This window comes from Andrographis paniculata, unplaced genomic scaffold (genome assembly GCF_009805555.1).
Source record: "Andrographis paniculata isolate CXL003 unplaced genomic scaffold, ASM980555v1 Contig5END, whole genome shotgun sequence".
Lineage (NCBI taxonomy): Eukaryota > Viridiplantae > Streptophyta > Magnoliopsida > Lamiales > Acanthaceae > Andrographis > Andrographis paniculata.
In genome coordinates, this window is record NW_026137595.1 from 3454736 (window position 1) to 3474638 (window position 19903).

The 19903-nt window shown below is 35.5% G+C and overlaps 1 protein-coding gene across 2 annotated transcripts; it reads left to right on the forward strand.

The window, feature by feature from the left end:
• The first annotated feature begins 1509 nt into the window (after positions 1-1509).
• LOC127258835 (uncharacterized) lies at positions 1510-18297 on the forward strand. Of its 2 annotated transcripts, XM_051285861.1 has the most exons (15): positions 1510-1791; positions 2335-3009; positions 3597-3794; positions 3896-4201; positions 4651-4772; positions 5018-6076; positions 6756-6897; positions 6969-7128; positions 7571-7734; positions 12315-12376; positions 12653-12752; positions 14129-14190; positions 14764-14920; positions 15191-15397; positions 16736-18297. In XM_051285861.1, exons 1-14 carry the CDS (start codon positions 1621-1623, stop codon positions 15365-15367), a joined length of 3555 nt encoding a protein of 1184 aa, XP_051141818.1. In that variant the 5' UTR covers positions 1510-1620; the 3' UTR covers positions 15368-15397; positions 16736-18297. The 2 variants fall into 2 exon arrangements, with proteins under 2 accessions (XP_051141818.1, XP_051141817.1); XM_051285860.1 differs by lacking the exon at positions 16736-18297 and having other exon boundaries at positions 1511-1791; positions 15191-16722.
• Positions 18298-19903: the final 1606 nt, after the last annotated feature.

Below are 19903 nucleotides of genomic sequence, written 5' to 3' on the forward strand. Positions count from 1 at the left end.
ACCAATAACATTAATAATTAAGTTCCACTCTTTGTTGATCAAAGCATCAACCCCCTTCGCCTCACTCGCCGTTGCAAAGAAAGGGCGCATAACAAGGGTACAGTGTCTCGATGCTACAAGATGTGACATTGACATCGAACCATCGAAAGAAGAGCTATGCATATTCGTTGTAAGCCATGATTAAGAAACCAAAAAAAAAAAATAATTGGATTCAAGTTAGAATTTTCAATTGTGCTGAAAACATATTAAGAACAAAAAACTTTGAAGGAAAATTTTTTTCCAAGAAGTTTGGTAAATGGAAAGAAGTTTGAGTGCAAACAAAACCTTGAGATGAAATTTGAAATTTATGGGCAAGTAGTGACAGTTATCATTATTGTTTTTTTATACAGGTCTCGAAAAAGAAAATATTCAATTTCAGACTATCTTATCTAAATTTCGCCATTCCTCGTCAACACACCGATTAGGGTTTAGGTATTTGAAATTGCAAAGGGAGAAAATTGTTTGACACAAAAATTTGGCCTATGATTTCGCCGAAAACCACTGAATTACCAAAGTCCGATCCAACAGATAAAGAAAGTGTGGAAAGGACTTTTGAGTAGGTGAAATCGAGTTTGAATTTGACATTGATGGCCAATCCTAAGCAGACGATTTTTAAATATTTTTTAACAAAATAATATAGGCATGTAACCAATCCCGAGATCTTATAATAGAAAACAATCGGTTTTCAACTGCCTAACCAATTGCCTTTAAATACAAAACAACAAATAACAATTTTGACATATTCAATCATATACAAATTTTTTTAGAACAATCATTTTAATTTTTTGCCTATTTTACTTTTCTCACATTTTTGTATTAACTTAAAGATTTATTTATTATGCTATAAAAATCAAGTTTAAGCTTATAACCAAAGTTTATTACTCCATTAGTTTCACTTGTTTTTTTGTCCGCTATTTTTATTTTTTTTTTCATTCCATCTTATATGTCCTTTCATTTTTAGGAAATATAAATATACATTTTAATCATGATTTTATAATTTATAATTTTTTAATTTTAATTATACTATTTAGTTATTTTAATTTTAATTTCTAGTATCTAAAGGAAATCTAAAAGATAGGACGAATGGAGTATTTATTATTAAATTTTTCGTGTTTAAGAGTTATATATCCACATATAAAAATCGAAGACAACATTTTCTTTAGAAATAAGTTTTTGGAGAATTTTGAAATTTTAAAGATTTATAAAAAAAACTAAAAAAATTAATATTTAATTTAATATTTTGTAAAAATTAAATAAATTTGATATGATATATTTTTAAAAATAATAATGCCAAATGAGTGAAAAATTGGTTGTATAAACGGAGACAACATATATAAACAAACTCTAAAAAACACTTTAATCTATGTCATTTGACGTTTTTTCTCTTTGAAAAGTCGTGTTCTACGATTGCCCTGTTTATCCTAGTACGTTTTTAAGTGACTCTGAAGCCAGTGGAATATAAACGCTGAATCCGCTGGATTTCAATTTTCGTTTTTTAACCTCTTTTGAAATTCGGCTTCACTCCACGGCTGGAGATCGCCGGAATTCGCTATCGCCAGCCGGCGACAGTATAGCATCAACATGGCGGTGGATTCGTCGACTTCTGTAATCGATTCTCTGTTGGAGAAGCTCAAGCTTGATGATCCATGGGTTCCTCCCAGATCGTGGGACTCCTTGCCCTACCTAGCCGGCGCGTCTTCCAAATCTCCTTCTCACTCTCCTCCTGCTCTATATTCTACTTCGATTGTTTCTGTAAGCTAGTTAACCTTAGATGTGCTCCTGAATGGCTTTGTTTATACACTTATTCTAGGATTTTTTGGGGAATTCCGGGTTGTACTCCTGGAATGTGCGTGACCTGTAGTCTCTCAGTAGTGCGGTGTTCTAGTTTGGCGGATTGTTATGGAATTAGAAACAGAAAGATGAATGTGAATCTATAAGAAACATTTTGCATGTTTTCTGCCTGATTTGTTAACAATCAAGCTCTCACTTGGATGGGAACGGTCCGGTATTTTAAGGGAGAATGAAAAGTTTATTTGAAGCTCTTTGGTTCTCTCAGATGACTTCCTAGCTTATTGATGTGTTTAATGTCAAACTTGCCATTACCTGAATCGATTTGGGATGTAGACCTTCTATTACGAGACAAATGCAATAGAACAACTCTAACACGTTTCTGAAATTCTCCTTATTTCTTTCCTTTTTTTTTTTCCAATGCAATTACTACAAAAACATCTTTTGCTTATTTCATGAATTTCTTTATATATATATTGCCATTTTGAACTTTATCCAATGTTGTAGGAACCCAGTCTGGTGAGATTGGCAATGAATGCTCTTCATGGTGTTGAATCAGCTTTGATATCTATTGAGAAGCTCTCAGCTGTACTTTGTTACAGCTCTGCAGACAGATCTTCATGTCGTATTCCAAATTTGTGGGCTAGGTCTTCAAGTACTACTGCTTTAGGGAACTTACTGGTTTCCATTGGCCATCTTGGTTGTTTAGTCTTCATCCTTCATAGATTTGTCAAGTACTTCACGGCTCCCGATGTTGTTGGGATAAATGGGCTTGAGGGAAGCCCCAACACTAATTCATGCAATGGAGAAAAGTTACCTCAGAATAATCTCACTTTGATTAACCAGGCTTTTGCAATTTCTGTTGGGAAGGTTGTGGATGGTTATATATCAGCTCTTAATACCTTATCTGCATCTGTTAAACTAAGGCGTCATTTGAAAACTAATGTTGGAGGTTCTCTTACTTGTATTGGGCATCCAGAAATTACACTCTTGGAGGTTTACCTTCATACAATGGGGTTAAGTACTCAGATTGAGGCACTTGGAAATATCTGCAATGTTAATCATCTAATTGTTGATTTTCCCGTGTCATCTTTAGAATACATGAAGACTAAAGCAGACATTGAGTTCAGCACCTTCCCAAGAAGTGGTGCTTTACTCTCATTTCTGTATGCCCAACTGAAGGTTGTGCAGTGTGAATCTCGTTTTTCCCTAATGTGGACATGAGTAGTTACTTGTAAATTCTGAATCTTTATATTCTTTTCCCTGTCTTGATCTTGCACTGGCTTTTTATATGTTTGCTTTTCCGCACCTTCACATATCATATTCAGTGAATTTTGTTTATACTCTATGTAAAGCCTGGAATATTGCTAATATTGGTGACCGTTTCTATTAATACTATCTAGGATGCACATCAACTCCTGATTTCGTGGAGGTTGTACTAGGATCTTGTCCTGTTTAAAAGGTCAAAAGCTTGGATATTGACTGCAATGGGTACAAATCAGTTCAAGTGTTTTAGACAGTAGATTTACATGTCTGTTGCTAAAATAGTATATGTTTGTGACATCTAGTACGTAATAAAGTGTGATGCTATGTTGATCTTAAAAAGTTTGGGAGAATTGTTATCTTATATGCAATTATGAATTTTAACCCCATCTTATTGTTAAACACTTGCTGCTTGTGAGTTGCCAGCCATTATGGTTTAGTTATACAATATATATAGAAATTAATTATACGTTTTTTGAACTTATGATTTCGTCTAAATTTGTTAGATTGCTGATCCTGGAAATCTTGCCACCCTGAAGTTCCTCTTTATCCGATCATATGAACCATATTCTGACTTTATTAGGACATGGATTTTTGATGGATCAGTCAATGACCCATACCATGAATTTGTTGTGGAGTGCATCAATGAGCATTCTTCAAATAACAATGGTATTTCCTCTGGATCACCTTTGCCCACCATTAGGGTAATCACAGTCATTGTGCTCCACTTTTGGAGTTTATCTTGAGATATATATCTTTTTTATTTATCATGTTCAACTCTAACAATGTGGTTTAACTTACACAGGTTCGAGATGCAGCTCTTTTGCCATGTTTTCTTGAAGAGTGCCTTATCCCACTTTGTAGAACTGGCCAGCAACTTCAAGTAATTACGAAGTTGCTGGAGCTATCGAATAATGTTGGTACTTATGATGCTCACGAAGAGATCCTCCCCTCGTTGGTTGGTTTGTCCAGTGATCATCTATGGTTTCAAATTCCACTCTCATTTAGAAAGGGAACTATAGAAAGAATGATTCACATGAGAGCCAATTATTACCATCAGTTGCTGGAAAAGGTTGAAAGCATTCTAATAAAACTTGATTTTAGTGAACAGGTAATTTTCATGTGGGTCATCCTGTTTCACAATGACACTGTTATTTTCACCCTCATTTTTGTCACCCTAGAAATTGCCTATATAGACCATATTTTATCTCAGGCGTTTTTCAATATACTGATGATTTGGAGTATACATGTAGGACATGGCTGATTGTTTGATTGCAAAGTTGGTTTTTGGTATAAATAGTACTTAGTAGTAATCTTTGACAGGCTCAACTATTGAACGATCTTTTTATTATTCTATTTACTTGTATTACCTCATTTATCTGAATTTAGTTATTCATCAGAATTTGTGCTTAACATTGCCTTGAAATCAGGTGGAGAAATTTTGTCTTTTAGAATTTCTGGACTTGGATTATGTTGGGAAAAAGTTTAGTCAGTTTTCTTCCTTTCAAAAGATTATATCTTTTCTGTAATATGCTTTTGGCATGAATCACGTGTTTTCAGGTTGCTTGTCAAAGTGTTTCGCTGAAACTTTTGAATAATCTTAAAAAGAACCAGAACCTTCTAGCATCTTCTACTTCAGATGAAAACTTGTCCTCTCCAACTTATAGAAGAAACCAGCATGTGTAAGTTCTCCCCACTTCCTACATAATTCTTTTAAATGCTCTGAACAATTTGGTCAGAAAACTATGCGAGATGCAGTTCTTTCATAAGAAGTTCTATTCTACTTAGGATTCTGAAATTCTCATCTCATAATTTACTGCCTCTTAGAGTTTAGGTGGATTTCTCATTTCTATTGGATATATTTTTCTTGCAAATGGAAAATACTCATTTATTTAGTTTAAATCTAATGTCACTGTCTGCTTTACAGGAATGGAGTGACAGTGTATGATGATGTATCAAGCACCATGGATGAGTACTCTTATAATGAATATTGTTTAGAGTCATCTGAGTGCTCATCTTCTGAAGGATACGAGGAGCAAAATGAGGTTGAAAAGATAAATTTTGCATCTGGCTGTGTGGAGCCAACTTATTTATCTGCCTTGCACTTCTCCTCGGGTATAATGACTGAATATTCAATAGAAAGCCTCAAAAAACATGAGATCCTTGAGGCAGACTCAGTCAAAATAAAGTGGAATCCTGGAAATGCTGCATTTTTGTCCCCGTCATTGATTAGTGAGAAGAACTTCTCAGAAACTTCTGAAATCTGGGCCAAAGAGCTTCATTTATACCCATCTGATGGTCATGACAGTGACCAGAAGAAATGTGATGCACATTTACATCCAACTTATCAATTGGAGCGGGGGGCAGAAGATTGTGTGCTGCTGAAAACTAAGGTAGGAGTCTCTGAAGTGCCTGATAAAGATCACCATCTGCACTTACTAGATGCATCCTCAAAAGCCTTCCGTATGTCAGAACTTAAATATGATTCTACTTTTTTCAGTATGAATCCATTGCTGAACAGAGGTTCTATTTTAAACTTAAGAGCTATTTTTGGAGAACGATCTCATGCAACTTATAAGAATTCCTACTTTCACTTTAATTCTGTACAAGACCCATTGGAAGCATGCAATGCCAAATTGGCAGGCGATCGTGGTCATGAATTTGTGACTCAGCTTATAACTGAAACTTCTTCTGGGGCAATTGATTCATGTGGTCATACTGGTGGAGAAATATCAAATGATGATGCCATAGAGAAAAATGCCGAATTGTATAATACTAATTCACCTCTGCATAAAGAGAGCAGGGATGAAGAGAATTTATTGTTTCCGAATACTTCCGGTGGAGGTGCTTGGGAGAGCTTGCTTGGTAAATATAGAAATGTTGGTAACAGATCCACAGAAGTCTGCCAGATGGAATCAGCGGGTGAAGCAGATTTGCCTTTGGATTTTGTGATTAAAAAATGTGTGATGGATGAAATTTTGCTTCAGTATCCTCTTAACTATTTTTGTATTTTTATTTGAGTTGAGTAGCATTATTTGAAAATTTTCTAATAAGTAGTAGGACTGTGATATATCTGATGTAACAGAGCTGCCCAGCTACTGCCTTTTGGCGTTTTAGGGCGCAACCTGCATTGATTTTAAGAATGTCTGTTTTTTTATCCTTCCACAATCTTTCACACCTACCTGCTTCAATTTGATCCTCACCTTTATATATGTCATCCTGCTCTTTTTTCCGAGACTTCTTGTTGTCTTATTAAAAAGGTTTTAGGCATTGCATGATATGAGACTAAAGAAGGTATTTGTATTGTTACATAAATCTTGTTTTTTTTTTTTTTTTTTTTTTTTTTTTTTTTTTTTTTTTTTTTATTTTCATCTTCCTATACATTTTTTTCCACTTCCCCCTGTGCCTAGAATCCAGTCCTGGAAAGTGGAGTGAGGTTGTAAGTTTCGTGTGAGTGTTATCTTACAAGATTGTGAAAATCTCCAAGTTAGTCATAATGCTGCAGCATTTGTCTGAGTCACTGGTTCTTGTTACCCGAATAATTGTTTTTGCTATTTTTCGTAAGGATGTATTAAAATGACTTGTTTTTTTACCTTCTGTTGAGTAACTCTGAGTGAATTAATGATTGATCAACCTGCATATATACCTTTCCTTGACAAAATTAGATACGACTATGTCAGCAAACTGACCATCAAGCTGCTCATAGAAGGATTTAAATTACAAGAACATTTGCAGGCATTGCGATGCTATCACTTCATGGAACTAGCAGATTGGGCTGATCTTTTTATCATGTCTCTCTGGCATCATGTATGTTATATTTCCAAGTATTCCTGTGATTCTTTCGTTGAGGTTTCTAATAAATTTTACTAGTTACTCAGAAATGGCATGTAAATGATGTGGAGAAGAGGATCCCGGAGATTCAAGGGGTTCTTGAGCTAGCACTTCAAAGGTCATCATGTGAATCAGACCCTAATAAAGATCGTCTATTTGTGTACCATAAAGGAGATGAAGTTAAAGATTTATTGACTTCTCATGTGGGTGAGTTTTGTATTTGAATTAGCATGTAAGAAAACAAAACCTGTATGCTCCTGTGAATTTTCTCATTTACTTTATAACAGATTGTAAAATGAGGGTAAAAACTAAAAGTAGAGTGACGATGGAGGGTAGGGAAGAGAAATGACCTTTACATAAATTAATCCTCTTAATAATAGCTTGTTATTTCTGAGGTTAAGATATGAATACAAACAAAACATTGGTCTGGTGTTTCATGTTTTTACTACAAAAGAATTTTCCGTGAAAAATAGCATTTGGATGCTCTAGGTTGGGGTAATGAAGCTTCTTGCTTCAAACATCCTGTTGGCATCCCATTATACTGTTTAAGGACTTCTTGCATACTGGGGGTGCTGTTTCTCACATGATAGCTATTGTCGCTATTGCTGTTGTTTGCTTTATATCTTATCTGGTTGCATTTCATTGACAGGAATCCACTACTTCGACTTTTTGGGTCTGGGCTATCGAATTGATTGGCCAGTCAACATAATTCTTACTCCGGGTGCGCTGGATGCATACTCTGAGATTTTTAATTTTTTAATACAAGTCAAGCTTGCTGCTTTCTCACTTAGCGATGCTTGGTCTTCATTGAAGGTAATGATCGCATTGTATTTATACTCTGCATTAAGTATACATCTCCTGAGACGTAATCTCAGATCTCCATATTTTGCGTGCTTTTCATATACATTATGAAGCTTTGCATTGAGAAGCCAATACTTAACTGGCTCACCTTCCTATCTGTGGGCTACCTTGCAAGTGTTGTCATGTAATAAAATTAATGACCGGTTTCTCTGCTTGTGAGAGTTCCTGAAAGCATGGTTCTGATATTTTTTGTCCAAAATAAAATGTGACTTGAAGATCCAAAAGTTCTCTGTAATGGTCTAGAGTTGTCTGAATTTTTGAATTCTCCTCAAGGCTTGTGGCTGTCAAATCAGTACTAGCAGTGTCTTCTTGAGCTTAGGTTTGTGGCTAATCCTATCATAATCTGAGAAAGGATTAGTTAGTAACGATTCAGGAACAATGAACCCCGCCTTTCTTATTTTGTAGGTGTGAATGCTATGACTGTTGTTTTATATGTGAGAGGTAAGTCCATGAAGCAGCTACAAAGTCAAATTTGTTTTGCATTGGGATAATTAACTGAAATTGGGTGTTTAACTTCACTTATTAACTCTATACTTCAAGGGATGGGAGGTTGTTAGAGCTAATAACATTTTAATTTCATTCTCTGCCTGTTTTGTTATGCATTTTAAGACAACAATTTTGTGTCTGGCTCTTGCTATGTTAAGGTGTTTTCTTTTGGTGATGATGCTGCTTTCATTTCTGTATTATGGTTGTATTATTTCCTGTATACAGTAACTATTCACTATTTTCTGTTCATCTTTTGAAGTTAATTCTTCCACCAACTATTCTCCCATTAACTTCTCAGTTAGTTTTAAGGTTAAATTGTTCAAAATTTTCATTTAGCATCTATCCCATTGAATGGTTACTTACATTCATATAGAAATGCACTAATTGATTGTGGGTTCTAAGTGATTTGTTTGTGTTTTTCCTTTCCGGAATTTGAACATGCACTTTTAACAGAATAATATGACAAGCATGATTGATCCCTCCCTGGTAAAAGTTCCTAAACATGCTACCCCAAAACAACCGTGCTTTCTTGAAGGAACCTTAAGTCTGACTCCGACTAAATAATGGAAACTGCTAATTATGGATTCCTAATAACACATTTGGAGAAACCTATTTCCTATTGTAGAAGTTATTGTATTATGTCAAGAAAAACCGAGTTATATAACACAATAAATATGTGTATATACACACACAAGCGTACATTCCATCTATTATATCAATCGAGTTGATCCGATTCATTATTATAAGGCAAGAGAGAACTTATGACCTTGCTGTTGGAGAGGGATTCGACCCACCTATTCCTATAAATACTTTGATTCTTATTATCTATGGGTGTGTCTGTTTTAATGATTTAGGTGGATTTTACTATTCATAAAAATTTTTCCCGAAAAGTATTAAATAAAATACTTTTTTATTTATATTATATTAAAAAATAATTTTATACGCAAAATATCACATCAAATAATTATTTCAATTCAAAAAAACCTTGTTATTCAATACAAAACCTAAAATTCAAACCCTTATCCGAACACCCTCAAATCATACAATCCAAGCTTGTTACATATAAAATTAGATTATGAACCTCCAAAAGCTTTTGTCAATATGTCTGCAAGCTGATCATTTGAAGATGCATATTCGGTGTCTATACATCCAAATAACACCTTTTTTATGAGGTGCAATCTATTTTCACATGCTTTGTTTGTTTATGAAATATTGGGTTTGATGCAATACGCAATGCTATCTAGGAAGATGTTTTAGTTTAGACAAGCTAGGATGACCTAATTGCTGATGAAGCAATTCAAGAGGCAAATTATGAACACTCAGTCAAATAAGCAGCACCTGCATTTGTTGTACAAGGAGGATGTCCATTAAGGCTAGAGCAATGCTCCTTGAGTATGTTATAGAGTTGGGTAAAGTCAAAGTCTATATAAGAAGACGGAAAGCACCGTACTCACCTAGGATAATTATTATTTTATTCTTTATTAATTCTCTTATTATTTTATTTGTGGTTTAATTCTTGATTATGAGTTTTGGGATTGATCCATAAATCCGCCTATATATAGGGCACGTCTAGGTCATGTTAGGGTAGACAACTATTATTTTGATTTTGATTACAGAACGAATTGGTTTTCTCTGTGGTTCTCTATATATCCATTGATTCGAATAAAGTAATAACAATTGGTCTGACTTGCCGGATCCTTTGCGGACGGAATCATGCCCATTTTCAATCAATAATGATTCGAGCTGCTGGAAGCAACTGTTGAGGAAATACAGGAGGAGGTAAACCAGATCGCCAGGACCTTTTCGCCAAGCTTGAGACTTTGGGAGAATAGAACACGAATGAGATGGTGTTGCGGCGGCATAAGTTGTTTGCAATGATCAAGGAAGCGCTCAGCGGCGTCAGCGTCAGTGGGTCAGCCACCGACGCAATTCCCGGTGCCCTCAGCGTTTCCACCCATGGCGTAGCCTCCACTCGCGCGCCGGATTCTCACCTTTAGGGGGGTTGACCCTCCGCCACAACATCTTCACCACCCCGCTTTTTTCAGAAGTCAGACTACCACCGTTTGACGGGACGGAGCCTGTTGATTGGATTGCTCACGCCGAACAACAGTTTGAACTCCACTAGGTTCGATCAGAACTCAAGGTAGCATTAATGGGCATTGCCATGGAAGGCATAGTGCTGCACTGGCCTCGATGGCAACACTTTCGCCATCCAACAACCACTTGGGTTGAGTTTTCTCGAGCCCTAGTACTTTGTTTTGATGATCGTTACATAGGGAGCCTTTATGAGCGCCTTGCCACACTTCGGCAAAAAAGGAGAGTTCATCAGTATATCAACGAGTTTATCCAACTAGCAACACAGGTACCAGGCTTGACGGATGAGCATTACCTCGGATACTTCATGGGGAGATTGCAACAGAACATCCGTAATCGTCTGAGGACACTAGACCCCAAAGATTTGGACTCAGCTATCTGGATTAGCCGTACCATTGAGTGGGAATTCAATTCTGGTTCTGCCATGACATATCAACATCCTGGACAACCGCATGGTCAATTTGTGAGTTCACGCCTTAGCGGTGGAGCGCATAATGGACCTCCGGTAGGTCTCTCTAGTCTCGGCAATGGCATTGAGAGTAATAGACCAGGCACGGACAACAGTTTACTGGCGAACGCCTGGTGGCGTTGGAGAGTCCCCCATGCATGTGCCCTTTCAGAAACTAAGTCGTGAAGAGTGTTGCGAGTGTCCGTCTAAGCGACTTTGTTACCGCTATAAGCAGCCTTATACACCATTGCATATATGTGCTAGCAAGTTCCTTCGTATTTGTGTGGTGGACCCAGACACAAATTAGGTGACCGAGCTCAAAGAGATGGACGAGATCGAAGGGTGGACAGAAGATGAGTCAGATCCACGGAGCTCGAGCAGATGACGGTAGAGACAACAAGCTCATTCCTCAGGTTTTGATACATTAGCGCGGACTAATGGACAATAATTCGACTTAGGTTGAAGGAAAGGAATTGCGCTTCCAGTTTCTTGTCTTTCGCCTTGAGGACGAGGCGGTTTTCAAGAGGGATAGAGTTATTATGGAGTTGGGTAAAGTCAAGGCCTATATTAGAAGAGGGAAAAACACTGTATTCACCTAAGATAATTATTATTTTATTCCTTATTGATTCTCTTATTATTTTATTTATTGTTTAATTCTTGATTATGAGTTTTGGGCTTGGCCCATAAATCCACCTATATATAGGGCGCATCTAGGTCATGTTAGGGTAGACAGTCATTATTTTGATTTTGATTACAGGACGAATTGGTTTTCCTTTTGTGGTTCTCTATTTCCATTGATTTGAATAAAATTTTCTTTTTTACTAACGCTAAGTTATGACAGAGTATGACTGGTCTTGCAACAATAGGTGCATTGCAAACAGAGATATCTAGTACCAATTGACTTTGAAAGAGTCAGTCATAGGAAACAAAAGAGAAAAACACCCAACCGAAACTCCGTCGGTGTGTGTGGCATACACGTGGCCGAAGCAGAAGGAACTGATGAGTGATGTCTACTGGTATTCCGTGAGGTGAGGAACGTGCTGGTGTGGCATGTCGCCAAAGATTATGTTGGAAACTGGCCAAAAAGTTGCCAGAAACAAGAAACTGCCCGTTCAGATAGGTGGTGCATGGTGGCGTCCAACCGTGGATGGCAGCACCAAGTCACATGCAGTTTGATTATGGTGTTTATTGAGTGTAAAGGCTGCTCAAAAGTGCGTTGGAGGAAAGTTAGGGCGTTTGGCCAAAACTAGAATTTAATCTGAATTAGGGTATAGGGGGGTGGGCATCATTGTTGCAGCGGTGGAGGGCTGCACCTGCTATCCTCTAAACCCTAAGAAGTTAAACTTTAACCAACTTTGATACCATATAGAAGTGTATTGTATTCTCTCAAGAAAGATCAAGTTATATAACACAATAAATAAATATATTTAGTTTCAAAATGAGCCTAAGATAATCATAAATAATGCGCCCAATCTAACATCAATTATACTATGTGGTTTTGCAGGGTTATCATTTGAAGAAGTGTGACGCAGAAGTGCACCATTTTTCATTATTAACTGAAACAAGGTACGACGTATACTTCTCACCTTTTTGCTGATTGAATGATTTGTTTGGGGGGATCTAATAAGAAACCTGTGGGTAATTTATCTTGCATTAAGTGTACTAGGAATGTATGCTTTTGACATTTTAAAATGTGGATTTTTAACTCCTGTTCTATCTATTACTACAACATTGCCCTGTTTACCTTTTAGCTTTTAACTATTCCAACTGAATGTTTATCTTTCTGGTTACCTTGATTGCCTCTGCTTCTATGCACTGATTCTTTCCCAACTTTCGTTGCAGGCACAAGCTTAACCATTTTGTATCTACATTACAGCAATATGTTCAGTCACAACTATCACAAGTATCATGGTACAGATTTCTACACTCCCTCAAGCACAAGGTTGGTTTGTACATGCCTCAGTGGTATTGTGTCTGTTCTCATTGATTCACTGTTAGCTCATCATATGCTTGATAATCTGTTTATCATTTTGATATATATTGTAGTGCCTTTTCATTTCAGTTTCTTTATTTATTCTTGAATTTCTTATAACCTTTGGGGATCACATCTTTGTAGAACTTTAATTATTAAATGATAAACATAATACATATATTTGGGATGTGGTGGGAGCCTGGAGCAGGGAAGGGATAAAATAGATAAAAGCTTGAGGCCTCCTAATGAAAATCTTTTGGTATTTACTAATTTATTTACAATTTTACAAAAGAGTGTTGCTTTATTAGCTAAATCATTTGAGGATTCTGTCACCTCGTTATTGGAATTTGCAAGATATTTTGAGCAATGCGCTTGTTCTATAATTTTCTTGTATATTTTAATTTTAATTTTATTATTATTTTTAAAGATCTCTTGTGTTCATATATATATATATATATCTTAAACCTTATTTTTACATCTTCAACCTCTTTATGCAATTATGTTAAGTTAGTTTGTAGGCCATCATAATGTAAAGTAGTTGTCTTTAAATTGGAAGAAAATAATGTATATCAAAACCAGGAGTCTGCCATCCACCATCTATTAGAATCTAACTTTGTATCCATCTGAGTTGTAGAGTGTTTTAATGATCTGACCAAGGCCAATAACAATACATTCCCCTCCAATCTGTTTATGTGCATGGCTTCTTTCAATCTATATTCTGCAAATAGCTACATTGACAAGATTACAAGAATGAATTGAGACATTTAGACCTACCTCTGTGTTTCTTCATTTCATGTTATCCCTTGAAAGATTGCTTTAACTTCCTGCCATCAGAAATCCATTCAAAGAATCTGGTGATATACAGCTTCTTCTCCAATTCTTTGTATGTCTTTTCTGGTCGACTCATCCATTCCATCTACAGAGGAAGCACATAATCATGCTAATAATAATTAGATATGACTATTTATTAAAAAATAATAATATTGAAGGAGTGGAGTATACCAAATATAGCTGTTAATTTGAAACTGAAACTCAGGCTTAAAGTCGATACATATGTGTCAAGCTTGGGTGAGTTTTTAGTTGCGTTCCTTTCATGCTTGGGGCAAGAGGCAGGGCCAACCATTCTGCAATATCCTTAAATATATCTTTTGAAGTAGAATAATCATGTTGGGGTTGGGCATGAATATGAAACTGCAACTGACCTTTAATTTCTTTCAATAGTGTTTCCATTTTCACATTTCGTAAATACAGAATCGTGTAACCTTGTTGTCTTTTCAAAGAAGCTCTCATTGATATAGTTAAAGTTTCTTTGTGTTTTATCTTGACCCATTATGGAAGTGTTTCAGGTCAAAGACATGACTGATCTGGAGTCAGTACATATGACTTATTTGTCTGAGTCCCTGCTCATGTATGGTCCTCTCTCTCTCTCTCTCTTAATATATTGCCTGCAAAACATAATGCACATATAGTCTCATCCATCACACCTTTAAGGAAATGTAAAATAGCTTGATGAGCAAGGGCAGTGCTATGCCAGTAACAATATATATGCTTTTGTTCATATCTTCTGTAAACAAAAATCTACAGCTTTCTATAACTAAGCACCTAGTGGTGATGAATAAATGACTCATCAGGACTTCTATAAGAAATCTTCACGTACAAAGTGAATAATCATCAATAAGGGCAACAAAACTATTGAAACCATCTGATGGCTTCTTGTTCTGTGAACCTTTTTCCCGAACTGTTTTTTCTTTCCCAATTATATGAGTGAATGAGGTTTGAAACTTGTATGTGATCGACTTACTCAGAACAATCATAAATTGGTTGCCTAGCTTGGGTATAAATGAAGAAATGCAAATCCTGATGCAGTCTATATATAGTGCATAAAAATATCTTTGAACAGTATGAAGTACCAGTTTTTGCTGCAAATATACTTCCTTCTGTAGTATAGTATGTAACCATTACCATTACCATGACCTTGCAGATGCTTTCTATCCAAGGAGACACAGCCTATTGCTGGCATTATCCGGAGCATCTTGCAGTGTGCAATTGATTTTCGATCTTGCTTGAATGGAAGCATGATGGGATATGGATCCAGTGATGCAAACTTGACCAACCGACTTCATATAGATATCGCACAGGTAGTTAATTATCAACAACAATTATCATGCTTTGGAATCTAAAATTTCATTCTATGAACTGCTGCAATGCATCGCATCAAAAACCCTACAACTCTACTATAATATATTTCCTATTGTTAAACAGAATGAATTTTCATCTACTAATTGAAGATAATACTGCCTTGTTACATCCATTACCAATTCATATTTTAAATGCTGTGGGAAACCAACATCCAAGCAGTCTGTTAGTAGCGCTTTTTAACCATTTAGCTGGTGCTGCTGTTCCTGCAGGTTCACTCTATAAGATCAGCATTCGCAAAGAATGTCGAGGACCTTTATTTAATTTATGTCCAGTCCCCTAAACACAGTGAATTCAGTGTTTCTCGCTTCTGGGATTACCTTAATTACAACGAGTATTACGGAGGGGCAATGAGTAAGAAGATGGGCAATAGCATCTTTAGTCCGTAGAGAGATTTGGGGAGCCTTCTACCACAACAGGTAGGTACCAACATGCCATATTCCAAATGCATGCTTTTAACCATAATGAAGCCCCTTTTATCTTGCAGATTAGTTTAGTTTAGTTTAGTCTAGTCTAGTTTTGTTCTCTACTTTGATGGCCAAGTTCATTGAAGATTAGTCTTTATTGCCGAGCGTCACTCGTCTGTTTTGTTTTTTGTGGTTTGAGAAATTTGCTAAAAAGACCCCTATGATTCTAAAATTTCGTTTTACCTATTTGTAATTCAAATAATATTGTAAAAATGATTATATTAATATTTCACGAAAAATATAGCAAAAGCACATAAACTGCAGGCATTGTTACAAAATCATGTTACAAAATCATGATAATATAAAAGGGAAATTACAAAAATGCTCTCTTGTGTTAATAAAAAGGGAGAGGGATCCGGTGCTGACGGCTGCACCCATCAGCACTATGCTGATACAATATAAGCCCTTCATCATAGTAGATTATAATTTAATAGTTGGGATTAAGCAGGAGCTTGATGGTATTTTCTCAATTCAAACTAAGAATTAAGCATTCCTTTTCCCTCCCCTTGTATTGACTCGTGATGCTTACTGCTACGTAGTAAAATGTTTGGCTTAGTATATATAAATATTGCAGGTTTAGAAACATTTTTTTTTTTTTTGGTAACAGTTCGCTGCTCTATGCGGAAACAAGGTTAGTTTCCGCGAGCTCATGGAAACAAAACTTGTTTTTGCGGAAAACATAATTTTTAAAAAAAAACTTGCATGATTTCAGCAATAATTTTTTAAATAGACAATTAATTTTTCTGCATTTTCTGGAATAACGTTCATATCATTTGATAGTTCATTAACATCCTAAACACATTTGTAGAAAATGCGTATTGGTACTCAATAAAATGTTTATTGGTATTCGACAAAATGCTTGGTCTTGTATATGTAAGTGCTTAATATCAATATATTGCAACTAAATCATGTATGAATTGACAAAAAATCTATTTCTTTGCATTTATCTTGCTGGTTATCTCTCTTATTCAACCTTCGATGCTTTGTCTCTTAGAGTTGCTGATTGACACTTTTGCTTTTAATTCTTCCTTTTGGATTGTCTCTTGGCTTCAATATTAAATGGTCTGCAGTGGTTGTATTATGTACTTCTCCTGTAGCATGAATAATCGATTAGTTTAATATTATATACATTTCAATGAATAGAAAATATATACGAAACGTAACTGTTATTTTCATCCGTCGGCATTCCTCTATACAAATTTGGGTATATAACTGTGTTGTGAAGCAATTCATTGAATTTATGTAACAATGAACTATAATTCTTCGGCTCAGATGCTATTAATTTTGCAGAATGCATGACCAAGTGGCACAATGATTTGTATTTTCCTGAAAAATCCATTTCCTCCCAACTAGATGTTAAGTTTATGTGGTGCTGCTGTAATATCCTCTTAGCATCTTTTCTTCATCGATTCAATATGTATTTGTTTGGGATGCTGTTGAACTATGCACACCCTGTTGCTACTAATACATCTATCGTGCGTATTGAATGACAACACAACGTTCCACCATTTTTCTACATATTGCACGTGCACTTAATTGAAGACTCTTGAATATTGACGCGCATAAGATGTTGATTGTTTGTCTTCTCCATGTTATATACAAGATATGTTGTCTTTTCATCTAAGTATTATGTTATGAATTCAAATGATCTGTGGCGTTGCTCTTGAAACCATTGAAAGACATTCGGTGTGTAGAACATAGCTGTAGATTTCATCAATGAGTTGAACATATGATTTGCAGCCAACCGTCTATCCCGTGCGAATAAATTTTGTTGTTCTTTTTCTCTATGATTCTCCACCACTCTTTGAAATTGATGAAGAAATTGAATAATATTACTGTCTGGCTGTAAAAACCTGTCCAGCATATTCACGTTCATTCAACAACATATATGAATAATACACTTAGCATACTAATCTATTAATTTCAGCAGACGAGCCAAGTAAAGAAGCATGTTCAGTTGTATAAAGCATAGGGGCTTGTAGGTTGTATTTTAAACCTTTTCAATGAGAAGTTAAATTATTCACTTAGTTGTGTTGTTCTCATCCATGCAGTAAAGTATTGTCTTGTCCAAGCCGAATACCATTATTGTCTCAATGATAAATATTTAGTAGCCACTTATGAGGCCCTTTGGGGAAGTACCTGTAACATATATTCCCATTGAAAGTTGAATTGGTTTTCATCATGTACCCTGTAGAGAATATGTTGAAACATCTCAGCAAACCTGTGTACAACGCAAGTAGAGTAGTTGTAATTGGTATCTTCGATTATCAAATTCATCATTTAATTGTAATAATTCCAACATACCTTGCAGTGTAAAGAGCAATGAGATTTTTTTTGGCATTTTGTACAGCATGCATGTGCACAGAGCATGGCATGTCGTTGACATTGTCCCTTTTAGTGTTGGAGCCATAGCCAAATCTTGATCCATAAAAATAGTTTTCGGTGCTTGTCCGCTATGCACTTTAAGAAGGTATTGAAAACCCATTTGAATGAATCTTGTGTTTCCTCGTACAACAATGCTGTCCCAAATATAGATGTTTGACGGTGGTTATTAAATCCTACGAAAACACCTGATGGTGCAATATTGTTAGTATGTGGTATCAAACGTAATAGAACCCCCAAACAATGCGTAGTCTTCCCTCATTTTAGCATTTGACCAAAATATATTAGTAATCTTATCTTCATAATCGACCTCAATTTCATTAAAAAAAAAGGATTATCCACTGATCTTTGGCCAAAGTACTGCAGTAATGCATTTGCTTCGCGCTCTTTGAAAATTTCTTTCCTTATTTTCTCCATGTGATTCTTCAGATCCAACTTCAGAAATCCCACGCTTTCCTTTCCCCCAGCAGCTATTTTCATCAAATCATATGATAATGTAATTGGTAGTTCAACTTCCTGATTTGTATTTGCAATGATTAAATGTAATTCATCAATCCTATGATTAGATATAAGCATGTGCTTGTGTTTTGTAGGATGTAGATTATGATTGTGGTTGTCTTCAAAGTATGTCATTTTGTACTTTACATTCTCATTGTCAAACTGAAGTCATATATTTGAATTACAATATGTTTTCATTTTATGACTACGATGCATAGTTTCGATCCTTCCTAACTTCCTGCATTGTTTTGAATGAATATCAGGATGATTTGGTTTCACATTGCTATCCTCTTTGAACCCTCCTTTGTTGCAACAATAATTTATGTATTGTATCTGGTGCGGATCATTTTTCTAACTTTTTCTGCATTTTTATCCTCACTGAAAAGCCCCTGTTGTGTGCATACTTACAATAGAAATTGTATGTATTATTCGGTTTTGTAAATTTCATTGCGTGCCAATCTATGGACTCTGCACATATGGAATGCTAGATTATGTAAATCAAAATGCTGACTACCATGTTACAATATGCTTTTAGATAAATGACAGGATACTGATCTTCATGTCAAATACATCACATACCATGCTGATAATTAAAATGAAATGTTGTTCTCTTCACAGGGAAATGCTGATGTTACTTTAACGGTATGCTGCATTTTTTTTTTTAACGGTAATTTGAATGCTTTAATTGAATTGCGAATGCTAAGATATATTTATGAAATTCCAACTGATAAACTGAATCTAGTAAATTCAATGACATAGATCACAGAAGGTACGGTGTTCACGATTTCAAATCAATTGTCGATGAGCAATTTACACGATTGAGGGATTTTCCGTTCCACCGCATCTGGTATTAGTGAGGGCGCTGGATCATCCGAAATTGCAATATCTTCGATGTCTCTATTGCTTGCTGAGCGATTGATTGAGGTTGGAATAATGGATAATTGATTTTGCTCACCTTCGTCGATGTCAACCATTGAAGAATGAAGAAGAGTGAAGAATGAATGATGACTTCTGTTCTCCCCACCGATTGCTGCGTGAAGAACGACGGAGAATGAAGTCTGCTTGAAGAATGAAGAAGATTGATGTTACATGAATTAGGGATATTAAAATTATAATATTACTCTTAATTTAATACTCCCTCCGTCTCACATACCATGTCCACGTTGCCGTTTCTGTCCGTCCCACATTACATGTCACTTTCCTTTTTTTGGAAAATATTACACACTTTAATCTCATTTTAAACTTTTTAATTATTTTTTTAATTTTAATTAAAATAATTAGTTATCTTAATTTTAATTTATAAATATTTGTATTATAAGATAATTATTTTAGCAAATACATTCTTAATTATCTATTAATTACACCTCTCCTAAAATACCGTGTCTACAGTGTAGCAGACGCAGTATATGGGACGGAGGGAGTATTAGCCATTGAACTAAAATTTTTAATCCAATGACTAATATACAATCAGCAAAGAAGATTGAGGTTACATTAGGATATTAAAATTATAATTATACTCTTAATTTAATATTAGCTATTAATTCAATGACTAATATACAATCAACATAATACTGATGT

Excerpts from the sequence above, each read along its gene's own strand:
- LOC127258835 (XM_051285861.1), top strand. The coding sequence starts at position 1,621 with ATGGCGGTGGATTCGTCGACTTCTGTAATCGATTCTCTGTTGGAGAAG. Across the intron at positions 14,191-14,763 it reads TTGTCTGAGTCCCTGCTCAT|ATGCTTTCTATCCAAGGAGA; the intron begins GTATGGTCCTCT and ends ATGACCTTGCAG. Across the intron at positions 14,921-15,190 it reads TTCATATAGATATCGCACAG|GTTCACTCTATAAGATCAGC; the intron begins GTAGTTAATTAT and ends CTGTTCCTGCAG.